We start from the raw sequence: 20654 nt of genomic DNA, 5'->3' as shown, positions 1-20654 counted from the left end.
TTATAAAAAGGCTTTTTCTTGCTGAAGGAACTGTAGAATCACTATTATGTAAGTTATAATTGGAAATAGAATGCTTTCTTTGGTCTTAACTCTTTGTAACAGTCACTCCCCATTGAATTATAGCTGCTATTTACTGAGTATTTAATAACTGCCAGGCACTGATGTTTTTTAAATTTTGTTTTTAAAGATTTATTTATTTATTTGAAAGGCGATCTATAGAAAGAATGAGATCTTCCATCCACGGGTTCACTCCCCAAATGGCCGCAATGGCCAAAGCTGGGCCAGGCTCAAGCCAGGAGTGAGGTGCTTCTTCTGAGTCTCCCACGTGGGTGAAGGGGACAAAGCACTTGGGCCATCTTTCACTGCTTTCCCAGGCACGTTAGCAGGGAGTTGGATCAGAGCGGAGGAGCTGAGACTCAAACTGGTGTCATACGGAATGATAGCACCACAGATGGTGGTGGCTTTACCCACTGTGCCATAGCACTGGCCCCCAGGCACTGATTTGCATGCTTTCTGTGTATTAACTCTTCATCTTCATAATAATTTTGTGAGATATAGGTATTCATCATTCCTCCTTTGCTTATTAGGAAACCAGATGCAGAGCGAGGTTAAGTAACTTCTTTATAGTGCCTCAGTCCAGTCAATGGTAGAACTAGTCAGCGAGCTGTCATATGGCCAACAGATTGTGTGATATGTGGGTGGGAAAAGCAATCCTGCCATTGAATATGTCACCCTTTATTTTCTGTCTTTCTGATTGAAAAATTACAACCAAGAAACATCCGTGTTTTGAATGTTGCAGGTTTCTTTCAAATTATTTTCAGTAAATTAACATTTTTATGTTAATTAAAATATTATGTTGCTTTTATAATGCTTTTGAAAATAATAGAATTTTACAAATAATTGAATAAGGCAGTTTGATTTTTGCAAAATAAAAATAAGTAAATAGAATATATATGAAATTTTGTTCTTTTAAATATAGTTTCTTTTTATGTTTTTTAAGAGACTGACTTATTTATCTGAAACGCAGAGGCAGATAGAGAGAGATTCCTCCCACTGGTTCACTCCCCAAATGGCTTCAGTGGGTGGAGCTTCTTCCCAGTCTCCCATGTGGGTTCAGGTGCCCCAACTACTTGGATCATCTTCCACTGCTTTCCCTGGTCCATTAGCAGGGAGCTGGGTTGGGAGTGAAGCAGCCAGGAACCAAACTGGTGCCCATTTGAGATGCCAGCACTGTAGGCCACAGCTTTACCTGCTACACCACAGTGCCAGCCCCACATTTCCCTAATAAAACCTTCAAATAATTGTTTGAGCAGCTATTACTTTTCTATTTTGAGACAGCTGTTTTTGTCATTGGTTATGATTAAAATTTTGAGTGTTATAGTTTTATGGAACACATCTTTTTCTAAGGCATTTTATGCTGTTTATGTTTCCTTTAGGTGAAAGACTTTTAAAGTAGATTTTGACTGGGGGAATTTCTCATTTTTCTTTTCTCTAGTGACATTTGGGCTCTAGGATGTGTCCTTTATGAAATGTGTACACTTAAGCATGCAGTAAGTAGAAATTTCTGATATGTTTTTAAAATTATTTCAAAATATTAAATTATGTCATGGTAGAAATTCTTCTCTAAGTCAGTTTTTTAAATTTCTTTCTGAAGTATAATATTTGATTGTGTTTCCACTAATATATAAGTTACCTGTTTATTATTACAATATTTGATACTTTTTTCCCAAAATTATTCCTGAGAGAAATAAATTTTGTTCTTTTTTATATGTTAAATACATTTGTGAATTTGATGTTTAGCTTAAAAGTTTTTTTGAATTTAGAATTGAAGTAACTTAGGTAACTTTGTACAACATACCTATCATGGGATTTTATCCATTTAAATGGATTGTAATTTGTAGTGTTTAAAATTTTTGCCTTTGAGACTTTTTGAAATTGCTAATAAGCAACACTAAAAAGGAAGAGTTCTTGTCTTAAACAGGCTTATTTTTACATTTCAAAATTCCTTTTTAATGTTTCTCCCTGATTAAGCCAAATATTTTCTTTATATAAATTTCAGAAAGATACATAAAAATGTAAAGAAATGAGTGCATATCATCAATGATGTTTCTAACCAGTATAAGTATTTATAATAGTTTGTTGTTTCTCCCCAGACTTTTTTCTAGATTAACATATAAAATGAATTTTTAGTATTTTCCCCTCCCCATAAATTTGATTATACTGTATTGGCATTTTTGTAGCACATTTGTATTGCTGTATCTTGTGTATATTTGTAAGTGTTTTCATTGTCATTGTTTTTTTTTTTGTTCCTGTGTTGCTTATTTGAAAGAATTGGTTAGTTTTTTACTAACGCAATCATTTTAGATTTAAAATGGGTTTTTATTTCTTTTAAAAAATCTTTTTTTTTTAAAGACTTATTTATTTGAAAGGCAGAGTTAGAGACAGAGAAAGAGACAGAGAGAGAGATCTTCTATCTGTTGATTCACTCCCCAGATGACTGTAACAGGCAGTGTGGGGCTTTAAAAGATAAAGCTTGTATACCTCCTTGGAATATTTGCTGCATTGCTGATTCAGTAGCTTTTGGGAGCATCACACATAGAAAATAATAATAATAATGGTTACTGCCTAAAAGGGAATTAGTAGTTTTATTTATTGTATTTTCCCTAGTTCTACAGTTAATTTCTTGTTCTAGTCATTACAACAAAGACACAGGGCAATAGGTCATAAATGAAGACTACTAGGTCGTTGTTTTTTTCCTCTTTGTGGTTCTTTAGCCCTAATTTTGCTGCCTTTTTAATCATTAACATCTTGATTATTATCAGGGTTTATTAAAATCTTTAATTTCTGCATATCATCTTTTAGCAATGTGAATAAAAATTACTCATATCAAATTATAACATTTTAATTTTTGAGGACTGATATTCTCTTTGAAATGTGTTTATAGATAACCAAGTAAACCTTGCTCTAGAGAACACATACTGATTATTTGGAAGAGGATTGTATTTCTCATTGCTGAAATTTCTAGTTTCAGTTTATGTATGTTTCATATGTGTTGATGTATTTTCTGGATTTTAGTTTGAAGCTGGCAATATGAAAAACTTGGTACTGAAGATAATATCTGGATCTTTTCCTCCTGTGTCATTGCATTATTCCTATGATCTCCGCAGTTTGCTCTCTCAGTTATTTAAAAGAAATCCTAGGGATAGACCATCAGTCAACTCCATATTGGAGAAAGGTTTTATAGCCAAACGCATTGAAAAGTTTCTCCCACCTCAGGTATGTATTTGGTTTTTTTTACTTTGTAATTAAAATCAAGCAGCAAGTTTATGGTGCATAACTAGGACTACCCTCTGTTTTTGAGGACATCATATCTGGACCTTGGCAGTAGGGTGCCTTTCTCACTTTCCCTTCCATTCATATATAACTCTTTTTCTTCCTGTTTACTTTCCAGTTGTGCATCATTCCACTTAGCCATTCTACCATTTTGTGCTTCACTTTCTTTACTTGTGAGCAGTGGGTTTATAAATATATCTGTATCGGCCAGCGCCGCAGCTCACTAGGCTAATCCTCCGCCTTGCGGCACCGGCACACCAGGTTCTAGTCCCAGTCGGGGCGCCAGATTCTGTCCCGGTTGCCCGTCTTCCAGGCCAGCTCTCTGCTGTGGCCAGGGAGTGCAGTGGAGGATGGCCCAAGTACTTGTGCCCTGCACCCCATGGGAGACCAGGAGAAGCACCTGGCTCCTGCCTTCCGATAGGCGCGGTGTGCCGGCTGCAGTGCGCCGGCCGCAGCGGCCATTGGAGGGTGAACCAACGGCAAAGGAAGACCTTTCTCTCTGTCTCTCTCTCTCTCACTGTCCACTCTGCCTGTCAAAAAATAATAAATAAATAAATAAATCTGTATCGTGAGATTGTTGTCAGAATTAAATATGGTAATAACAAAGTGGTTAATTTCTATCCCAGGAATGCTCAAGCTATTTAGTGTATACTAATTATTACCAACATACCAATTTGTTATGCTAATAAATCTGATGTTAACATAAATTGCACAATTGTATTTCATTTGATAGAAAATTATGGAAAGCATTGTTAAATGGGTGTGTGTATCTATACATACTAGATTTTTGATTCATAATTTACCTCTGTTACTCACATAGAAGGGATCTTCAAAAAGTTCATGGAGAATGCGTATTGTGAAAAAACTATGCATGCATTTCAAAATTTTTTTTTTTTTTTTTTTTTTGACAGGCAGAGTGGACAGTGAGAGAGACAGAGAGAGAAAGGTCTTCCTTTGCCGTTGGTTCACCCTCCAATGGCCGCCGCTGCAGCCGGCGCACCGCGCTGATCCTATGGCAGGAGCCAGGAGCCAGGTGCTTTTCCTGGTCTCCCATGGGGTGCAGGGCCCAAGCACCTGGGCCATCCTCCACTGCACTCCCTGGCCATAGCAGAGAGCTGGCCTGGAAGAAGGGCAACCGGGATAGAATCCGGTGCCCTGACCGGGACTAGAACCCGGTGTGCCGGCGCCGCAAGGTGGAGGATTAGCCTATTGAGCCACGGCGCCGGCCAGCATTTCAAAATTTTTTTGCACCAAAATAAATATGTTTTTAATTCCACTTTTCTCAAACTTTTGGGAGTACCCTTGTATAGGTTCATACTAATATTTGTAGAATTGGATTTTAATTTGGCAAGATTTATAAGATGCTCTATCAAATCAGTTGACATGTTATTCATAAAATTATGATCCCCTGAAATTATAATTATTTTATTTATTATAGCCTTTCCTAATTTAAATAATCACTGTTAAATGCTGTATAAGTAAGATATCAAGCAAAATCATGATTTTGCTATTACTTTGCATATTTTGGAGAAGATAAAGAAATGCCATATGTACATCTAACTTAGTATCACATTTTTGTGAACAAATAGTTTTCAGAAAACAGAGATGTGGATTTAAATAATAATACCAAGAGAATGTGTTCGTAAGCAAGAAAGCCAATTAAAATTTGGAGGTTAAAGGTTACTTGTATAGTACATAGCAACAATTCTGAAATGTGGGTGTCTTACAAGACTCCTTTTGTTACAAGTAACATTTACAAGGACAGTTTATGATGCAGTGTACTGTTGTATTTTTGGCAGCTACTAGAGAAGAAACAATAACTTCATTTAATCTTGCTGAGGTTTCCTTCCCCTCATACCAGCAGTTAGGACATTAAGTCTAAAGGCTGAAGCACTGGCATTCAACTTGCTAACAATGATAGGGGAAATATTCAAGCATGAAATATGAAAAATTTATAAGAAAAAGGCAACATATAATTATGAACAAGTGGAGTGTTTGACATTACATGTTTAGTATATTCATAGACCCTTCTTTTGATATTTAAATACCACTAAGATTTCATTATTCTTTATGAAAAAATCCTGTATCTTTTTTCTTCAGATTTGTTTTCTACTATATGTATCATGTTCAGTATTCAGGTGAGAAGGTTTGTGATTCATTTTTTTAAGGCCACAACTTTGAAACAATTTTTGAGCTTTACAGTAACACACAAATGATTATTTATCCTATCACTGTAATTCTCTATAGTGTTTATTTTTTTTTTATTAAAAGATTTTATGTATTTACTTGAGAAATAGAGTTACAGACAATGAGAGGAAGACAGAAAGAAAGGTCTTCCATCCACTGGTTCACTGCTCAGATGGCCACAGTGGCTGGAGCTGAGCTGATCCATAGCCAGGAGCCAGGATGCAGTAGCTTCTTCCTGGTCTCCCATGCAAATGCAGGGGCCCCAGCTCTTGGGGCCATCTTCTTCTGCTTTCCCAGGCCACAGCAGGAGAGCTGGGTTGGAAGAGGAGCAGCTGGGACTAGAACCGGGGCCCATATGAGATGCTAGCACCACAGGCGGGAGATTAACCTATTGCACCACAGCGCCAGCCCTCAGCGTTTACTCTTTTTTTAAAAAAAAAGATTTTTATTTATTTATTTGAAAGTCAGAGTTAAACAGAGAGAAAAGCATATGCATGTGAATATACATAGAAAAGGCTGGAGGGGCGCAGTGGGTTAACGCCCTGGCCTGCAGTGCCAGCATCCTATATGGTGGCCAGTTCGAGACCAGGTTGCTCCACTTCTGATCCAGCTCTCTGCTATGGCCTGGGAAAGCAGTAGAAGATGACCCAAGTCCTTGGGCCCCTGCACCCACGTGGGAGACCCGGAAGAAACTCCTGGCCGTTGTGGCCAACTGGGGAGTGAACCAGCGGATGGAAGACTTCTCCCTCTCTCTGCCTCTCCTCTCTCTGTATAATTCTGACTTTCAAATAAATAAATAAATCTTTAAAAAAAAGAGAACGAGAACCAGTGCTTTAGGGGGTTCACTAATACAAAAGGTGGCCATCTCAAGTCATAGTTTATTAACTGTTTAGTGTCTATTCTGGTGTTACTGTAGGGATATTCCCTCCACCAGGCCTCAGATTTCTTTAAAAAAAAAAAAAAAAAAAAGAGAAAATTCCCTTGCCTTTCCTATCTTTAGCCAGTAAGAAAAAACAAACTTAAACTGAGTTAAATGATTGTCATAGTTTTGCACTTCAGGAAGGCAAAAACAGAGTAAAGAGAAAATTACTCAAAGGAACTGTGAATGATTTTTGCTTCTCACAATATAGTTATACATTCAGTGAATAGGTAACAGAGTGTTTATAGTAATATTAAAAAAAAGATACTTATTAAATTATATGAGACTACCCAGTAACATTGGTAATCATGAGTGTGAACTCACTGGAGATGTGGAAAGGATTCAGAGTAATGTTAATATTCATGAAAAGTTATTTTGAGAGAGGTTTTTAAAACAAAATGGTTTTAGAGCAGTTGTGAAGTAAATGAGGGATATGTATGCACACAGATTGCAGAGGTTATTCCAGAGAGGTGGTTGTACTAAACTGCTGATGTAGGGACCAGGTAAATGGTGTAGGGAAACCTACATGGTACATTAGAGTAAGAAGAAGGCTTGTCTAGAGAAGTAAAAGTAAATCAGTAGGATTAGGAGAGAGTTGGCATGAAAGGAATTTGCTGAATACATTATTTGATTTTAATTAGTACATTTTAATTAACAGCATAAATAATGACTGAAAAAGGAAAGAATGTATTCTGATTAATACATAATGAAAAAGCTTTTATTTTGGAAATTTAACACCTTTTTTGTTTCTTTTAATCTAAGCTTATTGCAGAAGAGTTTTGTCTAAAAACATTTTCAAAGTTTGGAGCACAGCCTGCACCATGTAAGTGAGATTTAATAGGAAGCCTTTTCATTTATTTGCAGTATTCAAGTTTAATCATACTAGAAATGTATGTTGATGTAATAAGCTGGGATAATTGTGTAGGGTAAATTAAATCTAGAGGTAATGCATGTTAAAATTCTTTCTGATGTGTTTTGATGAATAAAATACATTTATGACAAATTAATTAAATTTTCATTTCTTTTTTGGTCTAATTTAAATAAAATATGCTTGAAACGTATACATATATAATCATTGCTTAGCTGGTATATATATATTTGAGAACATTGTTATAAAATGTTAAAATGTGCAATTTAGATATAAATATTTTTTAATTTTAAAAATTCTTATTTTTTAAAAAAGTAAATAGTACAGTCATAGTTCATTTTTTTTTCCTCTCCAAGATTTATTTATTTGAAAGGCAGAGTTAGAGAGAGAGAGAGAGAGAGAGAAAGAGAGAGAAAGAGAGAGAGAGAGATCTTCTATCTTCTGATTCACTTCCTAGATGACTGTAATAGCCAGGGCTGGGCTGGTCTGAAGCCAGGAGCCAGGAGCACCTCCTACTTAGGTGGCAGGGCCCAAGCACTTGGACCATCTTCTGCTGCTAAGCATAACCAGCACCCATATGGGATGCTGGCTTCACAGGCCAGAGGCTTTATCCACTGTGTCACAATGCTGCTTCCATGTTTTTAGTTTTTAACACATTCAATATAGTTCATAGATATAATACTAAGATTATGATATTCCAATCCCTTCCATTCCCTCCCTCCCTCTCTTCCTTTTTTCCTTCCTTTTCTTTCATTTTTGAAATATGTGAAATGTTTTTCTTTAAGAAGCATAAGTACTTTATGTTCTAAAAATTTTTAAGAAAATTCATGTGAAATCAAGCACTTCATTAAGGATAGAAATTAACATATTTGTGGATGTTATTTAGTATGAATATTATATATATATATCTGTGAGAGGAAATTATTTTTTTCCATATAGAGTGAATTCAGAGTAGATTTCAAACATCCGTGGAAGTTACTTAAGATATGAGGAGTATATTGTTTTACAGACATAATGCCTTGCATGTTTTATTGCATTTTGAGCTTGGATAAATTAACTAAATAGCATGTCATAAAAATAAGTCCACGTAAGCTGGAAGTGATATGGCAATGTTTTCAGGAAGCCCAACTGCTCTTCTTTTTTAAATTAACATTGTTGATTTACTTACTTTTTTTTTTTTTTTTAATTTGAAAGGCCAAGAAAGAAAGAGGCAAGGATCTCCCATCTTTGCCATAATTTACTCCCCAAATACCCATAAATCTGGGAACTCAAACCTGGTCTACCACGTGGGAGGCAGGAACCCAACTAGTTGGGCCATCATCTGCTGCCTTCCAGGGTATGCAATAACAGGAAACTGGAACTGGGAGCAGAACCCAAGTGGCATCTTAAAAACCAAGCTAAATGCCCTCTCCTGCCCTTATTAAAGACCCTTCGCTTAGTTTCTTTCTGTCATTGTGTGGACATCATCAGTCACAAATAAATCAATTGAGTTTAGACAAAGTTCAGAAGAGACCAAGACACAGTAGAATCTCTTTCAGCAGTCAAATTTGCTAAGAAGTCAGATCCTAATCAAAAGCTGCCTTGTGTCAAAAGCCAGAAACACCCAACATAAGCACATTCTCTCCATGAATATGCCTGTGTAGAAATTAGAAAGTTATCTTTTGTGAGAAAAGTTGAGTCAATGAAATGTTTAGTAGTATAGGGCTAAAATAAGAATGATACTGCTTATAGATACTTAGTGGACTCCAGCCCTCTACATTAAGCTTCATGTTACAGGTATCCTTGACACTGAGAGTAAAATATATTAAGAAATTGGGTAAATAGTTCTTCCTTGGGAAGTAGACAGGAACTACATATTTATGTATCTCCTAGGAGTTTTCATTTTTATGATTTTGTGCATCTAATCCCTTTTCTGGCATTGACAGCATATGGGTGTATTAATACAGTTAGCCAGGACACCATATTGTGACTTTATTTTTTATTCAAATTTGATCATGCGGTTGAACTTTCAGGGAGAAGTTTTCCTCACACTTACGGTCCCTGGGTCAGCATGTGATTGCAGAATGTGTTTGAAAAATCTTATCCTACCATACTGTATCACATTATTTTCAACACAGATTGCTTCTGAATTTCTAAAATTCCAACCAAAAGACCAATATTATTTTTATAAGATTTTACTAATGTATATGAATGTTATTTATAAACATTAGAAAAAAATCCCAGTTTAAACACATGCTATTATATTTGATGTATTTTTTTTCTGTGATGCTATATACATAATGAGTGAATTTTGTGTGTGTGAGCCTGTAAGCAAAGTAGAAGTTTTATAGCAAGCAAGGAGCCTCCTGTTGTAGCAGGCAGGAGGAGGAGCTCTAAGGAAAGAGTTGCCTAGAAAATTGTTTTGTATTACAAAGTTTTATTCCTACTCACACTATTATATAATGAATATTTTGTAACACAGTTAAGTTTTTTGAAAGAATTGGTAATATCAGTTAACTGCCAGTTAAATATTTTTGTTTTAAATTAAAAAATATATTTATTGATTTATTTGAGAAGCAGAGAGACATAGTTTCAATCTTCTGGTTCACACCCCAAATACCCACAACAGCCAGGGCTGGGCCAAGACCAAAGCCGGGAATAAGGAGTGTTATCTGGGTCTCCCATTTGAGCCATCGCCACATCACAGATTCCACATTAGCATTCCACATTAACATTCCACATTAACTCCTGGAGTCAGGAGCTAAAAGTGAGTATTGAACCCAAGAACTCTGAAACGGGACACAGGAGTCTTAACTGCTAAGCCAAATGCCTGCTCCTAAGTATTTTTCACCTTCCCCCTCTTTAAAAGGAAGAATGCTTGTTGGAAGAGATTAACTTACATTGATTTAGCACATAATAAAATCCTGAGGTATATAACATTCTGGAAGAGGAAAGGAGAAAACTGCTTCTCAGGTTATCAGGGAGTTTTGGTAGAGAGGGATATTAGCAGATGTGGAAAATAGAGAAAGTAAGTTTTGCTAAAGTTTGATGTAGACTGTAACTCATTGAGTTCCTTTAATATCCCCAAGAGATGTGAATAAATAGAATTTCCTTTTTATTAATTTAACTTTTTAAACTTTTCTTGGGGTAAAGATTTATTATTCTATTTATTTGAAATGCAGAGTTACAGAGAGAGAGGGAGAGACAGAAAGTAAGAGAGAGAGAAAGAGAAAGAATGAAGATTTTCCATCTGCTGTTTCACTCCCCAAATGACCACAATGGCCTGGGCTGTGCCAGGCCGAACCAGGAACCAAGGCTTGTTCCGGATTTCCCATGTGGGTGCAGGGGCCCAAGAACTCAGGCCATCTTCTGCTGCCTTTCCAGGCCATTAGCAAGGAGCTGGATCAGAGGTAGAGCACCCAGAATTCACATTAGTGCCCATATGGGATCCCAGCTTCACAGGCAGTGGCTTAAACCACTATGCCACAGCGCTGGCCCATTGAACTTATTTTTCTAAGACTCAGTCTCATCTAGGCTTAAGTAAGGGTTAAATAACAAATGCTATAGAGTTTATCTTTGTATGTAAATTTTTTTATTCCTCTGATTATTTCTTTAAAATCAGTTGATAAGTACTGTAGTTTTTTTTTTTTTTTAAAGACTTATTTATTTACTTGAAAGAGTTACACAGAAAGAAGGAGAGGCTGAGAGAGAGAGAGCTAGAGAGAAAGGTCTTCCATCCGCTGGTTCACTCTCCAATTGGCTGCAAAGGTCGGAGCTGCGCCAATCCAAAGCCAGGAGCCAGGAACTTCTTCTGGATCTCCCACGTGGGTGCAGGGACCCAAGGACTTGAGCCATCTTCCACTGCTTTCACTGGCCATAGCAGAGAGCTGGATCAGAAGTGGAGCAGTTGGGTCTCATATGGGATGCCGGTACGGAAGGCGGCAGCTTTAGTCACTAACCACAGCGCCGGCCCCAAATACTGTGTTTTTTAAAAAAACACTTTTAAATTCTCATTTTATTTGAAAGAGACAAAGAGAGATTGTCCATCCTCTGGTTCACTCCCCAAATGTTCACAAGAATCAGGACAAAGCCAGGAGTCTGGAACTAAGTCCAGGTCTCTCTCGTGGGTGGCAGAGACCCAGGTACTCAGCTGCCTCCAAGTTTTGCACTAGCTGCCCAGGATGTGCATCAGCAGGAAGCTGAATCAGACATGGAGGAGGCAAGACTTGAACCAGGCGCTTGATGTGGGATATGATATCCTAGGCAGCAACTTAACCACTGTGCCAAATGCCTGTCTACATGTTTTTAATATAGAGTCCCATCCAGAAAGTTTAATTCATATTCTAACCCAACAATATAAAGAGGTACCCATTTCCTGGGATTCTTAGCTATAATGATTGTTTTAGAGTGTTTGTTCTTCAAAGATCTGTTAGAGTAGACATCATTCAAATTGCATAGAAAGTATAAAAGTTTATCATAGTGCTGGAATTAGTGTTTGACAGTTGGTCATGAATTTTGTGTTCTAATTTAGAAAGTAATTTCTAACCAACATGAGTTTTTGAAAGTTTATTTTTAACAGCAATGATGTATAATTCACATACCATACAATTTGCTCATTCAGTGTCTACAATTCAGTGTTTTTATAGTATATCCACACTTGTAATCATCACCCACAGTTTTAGGAATGTCATTTTTTATATAAAAAAATTAAACATCTTAGAGGAATTTGACTCTGCTTCTTTCAGAAGTGACTGGGGTAAAATAGTTGAGTCATTGATACATGCTAAAGAGTGAATAGAATATTTGATTGAAAGTCTTAAATGCTGGCCAGTGTCCTGGCTCACTAGGCTAATCCTCTGCCTGCAGTGCCGGCACCCCGGGTTGTAGTCCCGGTCTGGGCGCCAGATTCTGTCCCGGTTGCCCCTCTTCCAGTCCAGCTCTCTGCTGTGACCCAGGAGTGCAGTGGAGGATGGCCCAAGTCCTTGGGGCCTGACCCACATGGGAGACCAGGAGGAAGCACCTGGCTCCTGGCTCCTAGTGGCCATTTTGGGGGTGAAGCAACAGAAGGAAGACCTTTCTCTCTGTCCCTCTGTCTAACTCTGCCTGTCAAAAAAAAAAAAAAAAAAAGTCTTAAATGCTGTCAATAATTGTGTGAATGAAGGCCAGCGCTGTGGCACAGTGGCTTAACACCCTGGCCTGAAGCGCAGGCATCCCATATGGGCGCCAGTTCGAGTCCCGGCTGTTCCACTTCCCATCCAGCTCTCTGTTATGGCCTGGGAAAGCAGTAGAAGATGGCCTTAGCCCTTGGGCCCCTGTACCCACATGGAGACTTGGAGGAAGCTCCTGGCTCCTGGCTTCGGATCGGCGCAACTCCAGCCATTGCGGCCACTTGGGGAGTGAACCAGTGGATGGACGACTTCTCTTTCTCTGTGCCTCTCCTCTCTCTGTGTAACTCTGACTTTCAAATAAATAAATAGATCTTTAAAAAAATAATCATGAGAATGGGAAAGTGCTGACTTGAAGAATTTTTCAAGTAAATGTTTAATATGAGTAATTGCTGGAAAAAATTCTTTTTTTTCATGTAGCTAAAAGACCAGCTTCAGGACAAAGCTTGGCTTCAGTTATGCCTGCCCAGAAAATTACAAAGCCAGCTGCTAAATATGGAGTGCCTTTAACTTATAAGAAACATGGAGATAAAAAATTGCCTGAAAAGAAGCCACTCCAGAAACATAAACAGGTATGTGAATTAGTAAGAAATTCAGCTTAGCCTAATATATCACAGCTTAATTTATAGGATAATTTTATTAAGTTCCTGAGGAACATTGCTATTTCTGCTTCACCAGTATTCTTAAAATTAAGCCTTACATGGAAAGCCAAGACACTATGGCAAAAAAAAAAAAAAAAAAAAAAATGACCTAAATGAAAGATTTCTGTGAGTGAGATCCCAGTGGAAAGAACAGGCCATCAAAGAAGGAGGTACCTTTCTCTGAAGGGAGGAGAGAACTTCCACTTTGACTAGGGCCTTGTCTAAATAAGATCGGAGTTGGCAAACTCAGGAGGCTTCCATAGCCTTGGCAGCTCATGACAAGAGCCTCAGGTGATTACTGACGCCATAAATAAGAGTGTCAATTGTTAAATCAACAACAGGAGTCACTGTGCACTTACTCCCCATGTAGGACCTCTGTCCTTAATGTGTTGTACTATGCGAATTAACGGTATAACTAGTACTCAAACAGTACTTTATACTTTGTGTTTCTGTGTGGGTGCAAACTGTTGAAATCTTCACTTAGTACATACTAAATTGACCTTCTGTATATAAAGATAATTGAAAATGAATCTTGATGTGAATGGGATGGAGAGGGAGTGGGAGATGGGATGGTTGTGGGTGGGAGGGAGGTTATGGGGGGGAAAAGTCGCTAAAATGCAAAAGTTGTATTTTGGAAATTTATATTTATTAAATAAAAGTTAAAAAAAAAAAGTCTGTTGGCTGGCACCGTGGCCCACTAGGCTAATCCTCTGCCTGCGGTGCCGGCACACTGGGTTCTAGTCCCAGTCGGGGCGCCGGATTCTGTCCCGGTTGCTCCTCTTCCAGTCCAGCTCTCTGCTGTGGCCCGGGAGTGCAGTGGTGGATGGCCCGAGTCCTTGGGGTCTGCACCAGCATGGGAGACCAGGAGGGAGCACCTGGCTCCTGGCTTCAGATCAGCGCAGCACGCAGGCCACAGCGGCCGTTGGGGGGGGGGGGTGGTGAACCAACGGCAAAGGAAGTCCTTTCTGTCTCTCTCTCTCTCTCACTGTCCACTCTGCCTGTCAAAAAAAAAAATTAAAAAAAAAAGATTTATCTATTTGAAAAGCAGAATTAGAGTAGAGAGAGAGATCTTTCATCTAATGGTTCAATCCCCAAATGGTTGGTAACAGCCAGGGCTGGGCCAGACACTAAGAGCTAGGAGCTTCATCCAGGTCTCCCACATGTGTGCAGGGGTGCAAGCGCTTGGACCATATTCTGCTGCTTTTCTAGGTGCATTAATGGGGAGCTGGATCAGAAGTGGAACTGCCAGGATTTGAACCAGCACACACACAAGATACTATTGCTGTAGGTAGTGGCTTAACCCACTGCACCACGGTGCTGGCCCCATGGAATTATTTGAACAGGAAAAAATTTAATATACATAATTGTTAACTATTTTTGAGGAATTAACCTTTAAGAAGTAAAAGGAATTCAGAATTCAGAAATTGCAGCTGTAGGAAGCTGGTGCTACTCCTAGTGCTGAGGCAGAGTTCTCAAAAAAGGAAGAAATTTTTTAAGATTCTTCAACCTCATCCTTTTTTAAAGATTTATTTATATATTTGAAAGTCAGAGTTACACAGAGATAGAAGGAGAGGCAGAGAGAGAGAGGTCTTCCACCTGCTGGTTCACTCCCCAAATGGCCACCTCGGCCGGAGCTGCGCCTATCAGAAGCCAGGAGTTAAGAGCTTCTTCCGGGTCTCCCACATCAGTGCAAGGGCCCAAGGGCTTGGGACCATCTTCTACTGCTTTCCTAAGCTACAGCAGAAAGCTGGATTGAAAGTGGACCAGCCGGGACTCAAACTGGCTCTCATATGGGATGCTAGCACTGCAGGTGGCGGCTTTACCCGCTACGCCACAGAGCCAGCCCCTCAACCTCATCATTAAGGCTGAGGTTCAGACTTGATTAGGGAGGTTACGACTGTAGCCCACTAGATAGTAGAGTTCTTAAACCTGCCACTATTTAAGGATAGCAAATAGCAAACTGTTGTGAACTGATAAAATGGCCTGGGAAACTGCCTGGACTCAGAAGTGGGTTGGAACCATTGAACTCACTGAGAAGATTGCTGGGATTCTGGGGGCAACTTGCTGAACTCTTTGAGAAGCAAGCTGGGATGTGGCTAGGGCATTAGCAAAGTTCCATAGGAAGCTGTCATTAGGGGTGCTGCTGAAATTCACAGGGATGCTGGGAGGGGCACTGGCAGAACTCTGCTGGAAGATGCCTGCAGAGATGAGTGCCCTGTGTGTCCCAGATGATGTAGTAACAAGAAGAAAGGAAATTCTTGAACCAGAGAGAGAAGCTCTTTCCTTTTACAGTGTTCTTACATCTCTTGAAAAAGCAAGGTGGTTTTGTATTGGCAAAGCAAAGAAGAAATGTTGATAGTGTTTGGCTTCAGTATCACAGGCAGGGCAATGAAGGTATATTTGGAGCTGAGGGGCAATATAATAATTGGAACCAATTTTATCTATTTTTCCTTTTGTTATATTACATTTATTCAGGTGTAAGTGGGCCAACTCTACCATTTCTTTTACTTTTTTTCCTCTTTACTTTAGTCACCACAGGAAGCCTAGGGCTCTGGGCTTTCCCTTATTACTTGGTCTCTCATCTCCTAAAGATTCTGGTCATACCCTGGTTTGCCAGCTATCCCTTCTGCACGGTTTCTTAAACTCTACCACAAAGTCCTCTTACAAAACATCATCAGCAAAACCTCCAATTAGCAAAAAATTCTAAACTTCTAAAGATTATCTTCACCTTTTTTGTTCCCAAACCTGAATTGTCCCTGCACATGTTCTTCTGCAGGTCTCTTAGTGGCTATTTTCTCTCTAATCCCTTCATATCACTGGGTTTAAAGGTAGAATGAAGGAGGTGATTTCCTTATTTCTCATTGACAGACTCTCCCTGTGCCCTATACTCACCCAATCCCCATTTTGATGCTTTTTATTACAAACTGCTGCTTCTCAACAGTGTCATAATCCTTGGTCATTTCAGTATCCAAAAAGATGATATTTCCTATAGTTTATGACCTTTTATTTTCGTGATCATTTTCTTTCAGTTATCTTAAAGCCTCCTAATTTACCTGAGAACTGTCATAAATAGTTGTGCCATTTAATATGTCATTGTCATTACAAGTGGAGTATCTGTTGTCTGAATGTTTGAGACCAGAAGTGTTTCAGATCTTGGAGGTGTGTGTGTGTGTGTGTGTGTGTATCTGAAAGACAAAGGCAGAGTTAGAGATTGGGAGAGATGGAGAGAGAGAGCTTTTTACTGATTCACTCCCCAAATGGCTGCAATGCCAGAGCTGGACCAGGCCAAAGCCAGGAGCCTGGTATTCCATCCAGAAGTTCCTGCCACTTCCACATGGGTGGCAGGGGCCCAAGCACTTGGCCCATCTTCTGCTGCTTCCCAGGTGTATTGATAGGGAGCTGGATTGGAAGTGGAGCACCTTGGACTTGAACCAGCACTCATATGGGATGCCAGCATTTTAGGTGGTAGATTAACCTCCTACACTGCAATTCTAGCCACAGATTTTTGTTTTTATTTAGCAATATTTGCAGATACAAATACTGAGACATCTTGGGGTGATGAAATTTATTTGTTTCATTAAAATGTATATTTTATTTGTAGTGCACCTGCCTTTTCACTGTGACCTATTATTTGAGGTCAAGTGTGAATTTTCCACTTGTGGCATGATGGCATGATGTCAGGTCTTTTTGTGTTTAGAACATTTCAGATTTGGCATATTTTTTTAAGAAAGGACATTCACTTTTTTTAAAAAAAGATTTATTTTATTTATTTGAAAGAGTTACAGAGAGAGGCAGAGATGGAGAGAGAAAGGTCTTCCATTTGCTTGTTCACTCCCCAAAGGCTGCAACAGCTGGAGTTGAGCTGATCCAAAGCCAGGAGCCAGGAGTTTCTCCTGGGTCTCCCATGGAGGTATAGGGGCCCAAGGGCTTGGGTTGTCCTCTGATGCTTTCCCAGGCACATTTAGCAGGGAGCTGGATTGGAAGTAGAGTAGCCAGGACTCATATGGGAGCACTCATATGGGAGCACCCATATGGGATGCTGGTGCTGTGGGAGGGCTTTAACCCACTGGGCTTGGGTTAAAAAATGTCTACCTTTGGGCTAGCACTGTGGCATAGACCTGAACTCTCAGTCTGCTACATAGGAGGCAGACACCCAAGCACTCAAGCCAACTTCTGCAGACCCCCAGGATGCACCAGCAGGAAACTGAATTGGAAGTGGAATAGCCAGTTTACCAGCTGGCACTCTGATACGGAATGTGGGTATCCCAGTCAGTGGCTTAACTTGCTATATCACATTACCCACTCCAGAACCTGTAATAGTAATTCTTCCTCAGTCTTAAACATACTTATCTGTAACCTATATTTCCAATGTTTATAGCTTATTCCTCTAGGAGTCTGCCTCCAAATCTGCTTTGTCACATTTGGATTCATGGATCCTACTAGTTTTTTTCCTGTCTCTCTTCTTGTTTTTATTTTACTTATCTGCTTTAGATTTCATGTTCTCTCATCAGAGTAATTTCCAAGACCTCAACAACCTTGCTCTTTTCTTCTGTTATTACAAATAATCTGCCAAAAATTTTACTTGGTGAAATATGGTCTTTTTCCCACTTTCTGCCTTAACTTGGTAGAGGGATGTGGCTGAAAAATATGTGTGGCTCTCCAACTGGTTGAACTTTATATTTGTAATCAACATTGAATTAGCACCTTCTTGGCCAGCGCCACCGCTCACTAGGCTAATCCTCCGCCTGCAGCGCCGGCACCCCGGGTTCTAGTCCTGGTTGGGGCGCCAGTTCTGTCTCGGTTGCTCCTCTTCCAGTCCAGCTCTCTGCTGTGGCCCAGGAGGGCAGTGGAGGATGGCCCAAGTGCTTGGGCCCTACACCCGCACTGGAGACCAAGAGGAAGCACCTGGCTCCTGGCTTCGGATTGGCGCAGCATGCCGGCAGTAGCGGCCATTAGGGGAGTAAACCAACGGAAGGAAGACCTTTCTCTCTGTCTCTCTCTCTCACTGTCTAACTCTGCCTGTCAAACAAACAAACAAACAAAAAATTAGCACCTTCTGACCACCTTACAGTAGTTCCTTAGAACATTACTCTCCCTTCTGCTTATTCCTCACAAAGACCAAGTCTTACTTTGTATTTCATTGAGAAAAATTGAAAAGAATTGGAAGGGGGGCCAGCACTGTGGTGTAGCAGGTAAAGCCGCCACCTACAGTGCTGGCATCCCATATGGGTGCCAGTTCAAGTCCTGGCTGCTCCACTTCCAATCTAGCTCTCTGCTATGGCCTGGGAAAGCAAGAGAAGATGGCCCGTGTCCTTTGGCCCCTGCACCTGTGTGGGAGACCTGGAAGAAGCTCTTGGCTCCTGGCTTTGGATCAGCACAGCTCCAGCCATTGAGGCCTTCTGGGGAGTAAACCATCGGATGGAAGACCTCTCTCTCTTTCTCTCTGCCTCTGCCTCTCTGTAATTCTGCCTTTCAAATAATTAAATAGTTCTTAAAAAAAAAAATTCCACTTGGTCTCGGTGAAAATATCACCTGCAAATGTCGCTGGGAATATTCACATGCATAATTTTTATCCTCCCAGGGAATAAAACTGCCATTCATAGAGGAGCAGAGTAGTGAGGTGTATTAATCTTTGTGTCATTAAATCAGTAAGGAATACATACTTGGATAGTCTTGTAGAAGCAGAGTTGTTGCATCTCTTGATCCTTTTAGCCTAACTGGAGAGATCAGAAGTATTGGGGAGACTGAATTCATGATGAAACAGAAACGCCTCACCTTTGAACGGGATTGTAGCCAAGTGTTTGTTTTTTTGTTTTTGTTTTTTGTTTTTGTTTTTTGACAGGCAGAGTAGACAGTGAGAGAGAGAGAGACAGAGAGAAAAGTCTTCCTTTTCCGTTGGTTCAACCCCCAGTAGCTGCTGTGGCAGGTGCACCGCGCTGAACCGAAGCCAAGAGCCAGGTGTTTCCTCCTGGTCTCCCATGCGGGTGCAGGGCCCAAGGACCTGGGCCATCCTCCACTGCCTTCCCGGGCCACAGCAGAGAGCTGGACAGGAAGAGGAGCTACTGGGATAGAATCTGGCACCCCAACAGGGTCTAGAACCCGGTGTGCCAGCGCCGCAGGCGGAGGATTAGCCTATTGAGCCGCAGTGCTGAATGCTCACAATTTATAAAAGGAACTACAAGGGATACAAAAGTTTACTTCTAAAAAAGGAAATATTAAAACCTTCTGCTTCCTTTAGAAAGCAACATGCTATAATTTAAACTGTGCACAGCTGGTTCTCTGTATCTGAGAGCTGGACTGGAAGAGGAGCAACTGGGACAGAATCCAGCGCCCCGACCGGGACTAGAACCCAGTGTGCTGGCACCACAGGTGGAGGATTAGCCTAGTGAGCCATGGCGCTGGCTATAGCCAAGTTTATAATCTGAGTTTTCAAATGGTTGATAGAATTAAACAATATGTTGATTTTATTAATGTTACTTTCTTTTTCATTTAATATGAGCACAGTATTCTATTGAACTTTCAGATTTCAATTACTAATTCTGAATGATAAATATCCTTCACATATTCTGAAAGATATAGAAATGATTCAGATGATAGTTAAAAATATTTTGGACTTCAGGCAAGGTTGTTGCCCTCAAATATTTTTATGTAGGTACGCATAATTTTTTTAAGAGATTTATTTATTCGAAAGTCAGAGTTACACTGAGAGAGGAGAGACAGAGACAGAGAGAGAGAGAGGTCTTCCATTCGATGGTTCACTCCCCAATTCTCCGTAACAGCCGGAGGTACGCCAGTCCGAAGCCAGGAGCCCGGTGCCTCCTCCCAGTCTCCCATGCGGGTGCAGGGGTCCAAGGACTTGGGCCATCTTCCACTGCTTTCCCAGGCCACAATAGAGAGCTGGATTGTAAGTGGAGCAGCCGGGTCTTGACCTGGCGCCCATATGGGATGCTAGAGCTTCAGGCCAGGGCATTAACCTGCTGCGCCACAGCACTGGCCCTGGTAAGCATAATTTTCTAAGCCAGACCATTAAGAACTAAATAGTAAACAGCACTTGGGATGTCATACAGCTTATTATAAACATATTTTACTTAAAACTAGATTTCTGTGTACAACAGTATAAATGTATTTAATGCCATAGAACTGTACACTTAAAAATGGTTATAGTGGTGTATTTCATTAAGTATATTTTATCACAGTAGAAAAAAAAGGAAAATAAATAGGAAAAAAAAGAAGAAATGGCAGTTTTCAGAACTCTCAACAACAAAAAGTATTAAAGGGGAACAAGTTTCCAAATTATTTTAAATATGACTTTTAACATGTCTTTCTTTGATTTTACATGACTTTAAAAAAAAGACTTCTTTTTTTATGAGAAACTCTAAAGCATCTTTTAGATTCAAATTAATGAATTTTTAGATTTTTTAAAGATTTATTTATTTATTTGGAAAAGCAGAATTATAGAGATAGAGAAAGAGACAGTGAGATCCTATATTAGCACTCAAACCAGTGCCCGTATTGGGATGCTGGGAGGTGCAGGCCATGCGTATCCTGCTGCATCATGGTGC

The 20654-nt window shown here is 39.8% G+C and overlaps 1 protein-coding gene across 22 annotated transcripts in view; it reads left to right on the top strand.

Moving 5' to 3' along the window:
* Nucleotides 1-20654, top strand: part of NEK1 (NIMA related kinase 1) — a 203320-nt gene that overhangs the window by 24410 nt on the left and 158256 nt on the right. For all 22 annotated transcript variants that reach the window (XR_011386262.2, XR_011386261.2, XR_016228912.1 and 19 more), the window contains 4 exons: nucleotides 1496-1550; nucleotides 3076-3276; nucleotides 7202-7262; nucleotides 12872-13023. Coding sequence is in view for 14 of the 22 variants with exons in the window: in XM_070068291.2 (XP_069924392.2) it covers nucleotides 1496-1550; nucleotides 3076-3276; nucleotides 7202-7262; nucleotides 12872-13023 (469 nt within the window). In the remaining 8 variants the exon portion in view is untranslated. The remainder of the gene's footprint in view (nucleotides 1-1495; nucleotides 1551-3075; nucleotides 3277-7201; nucleotides 7263-12871; nucleotides 13024-20654) is intronic.

The sequence above is a fragment of the Oryctolagus cuniculus genome, chromosome 2, assembly GCF_051225735.1.
Source record: "Oryctolagus cuniculus isolate XC-2025 breed Fujian yellow rabbit chromosome 2, ASM5122573v1, whole genome shotgun sequence".
Lineage (NCBI taxonomy): Eukaryota > Metazoa > Chordata > Mammalia > Lagomorpha > Leporidae > Oryctolagus > Oryctolagus cuniculus.
The sequence above is the reverse complement of the archived record's forward strand: the minus strand, read 5'-3'. Positions and strand labels throughout refer to the sequence as shown.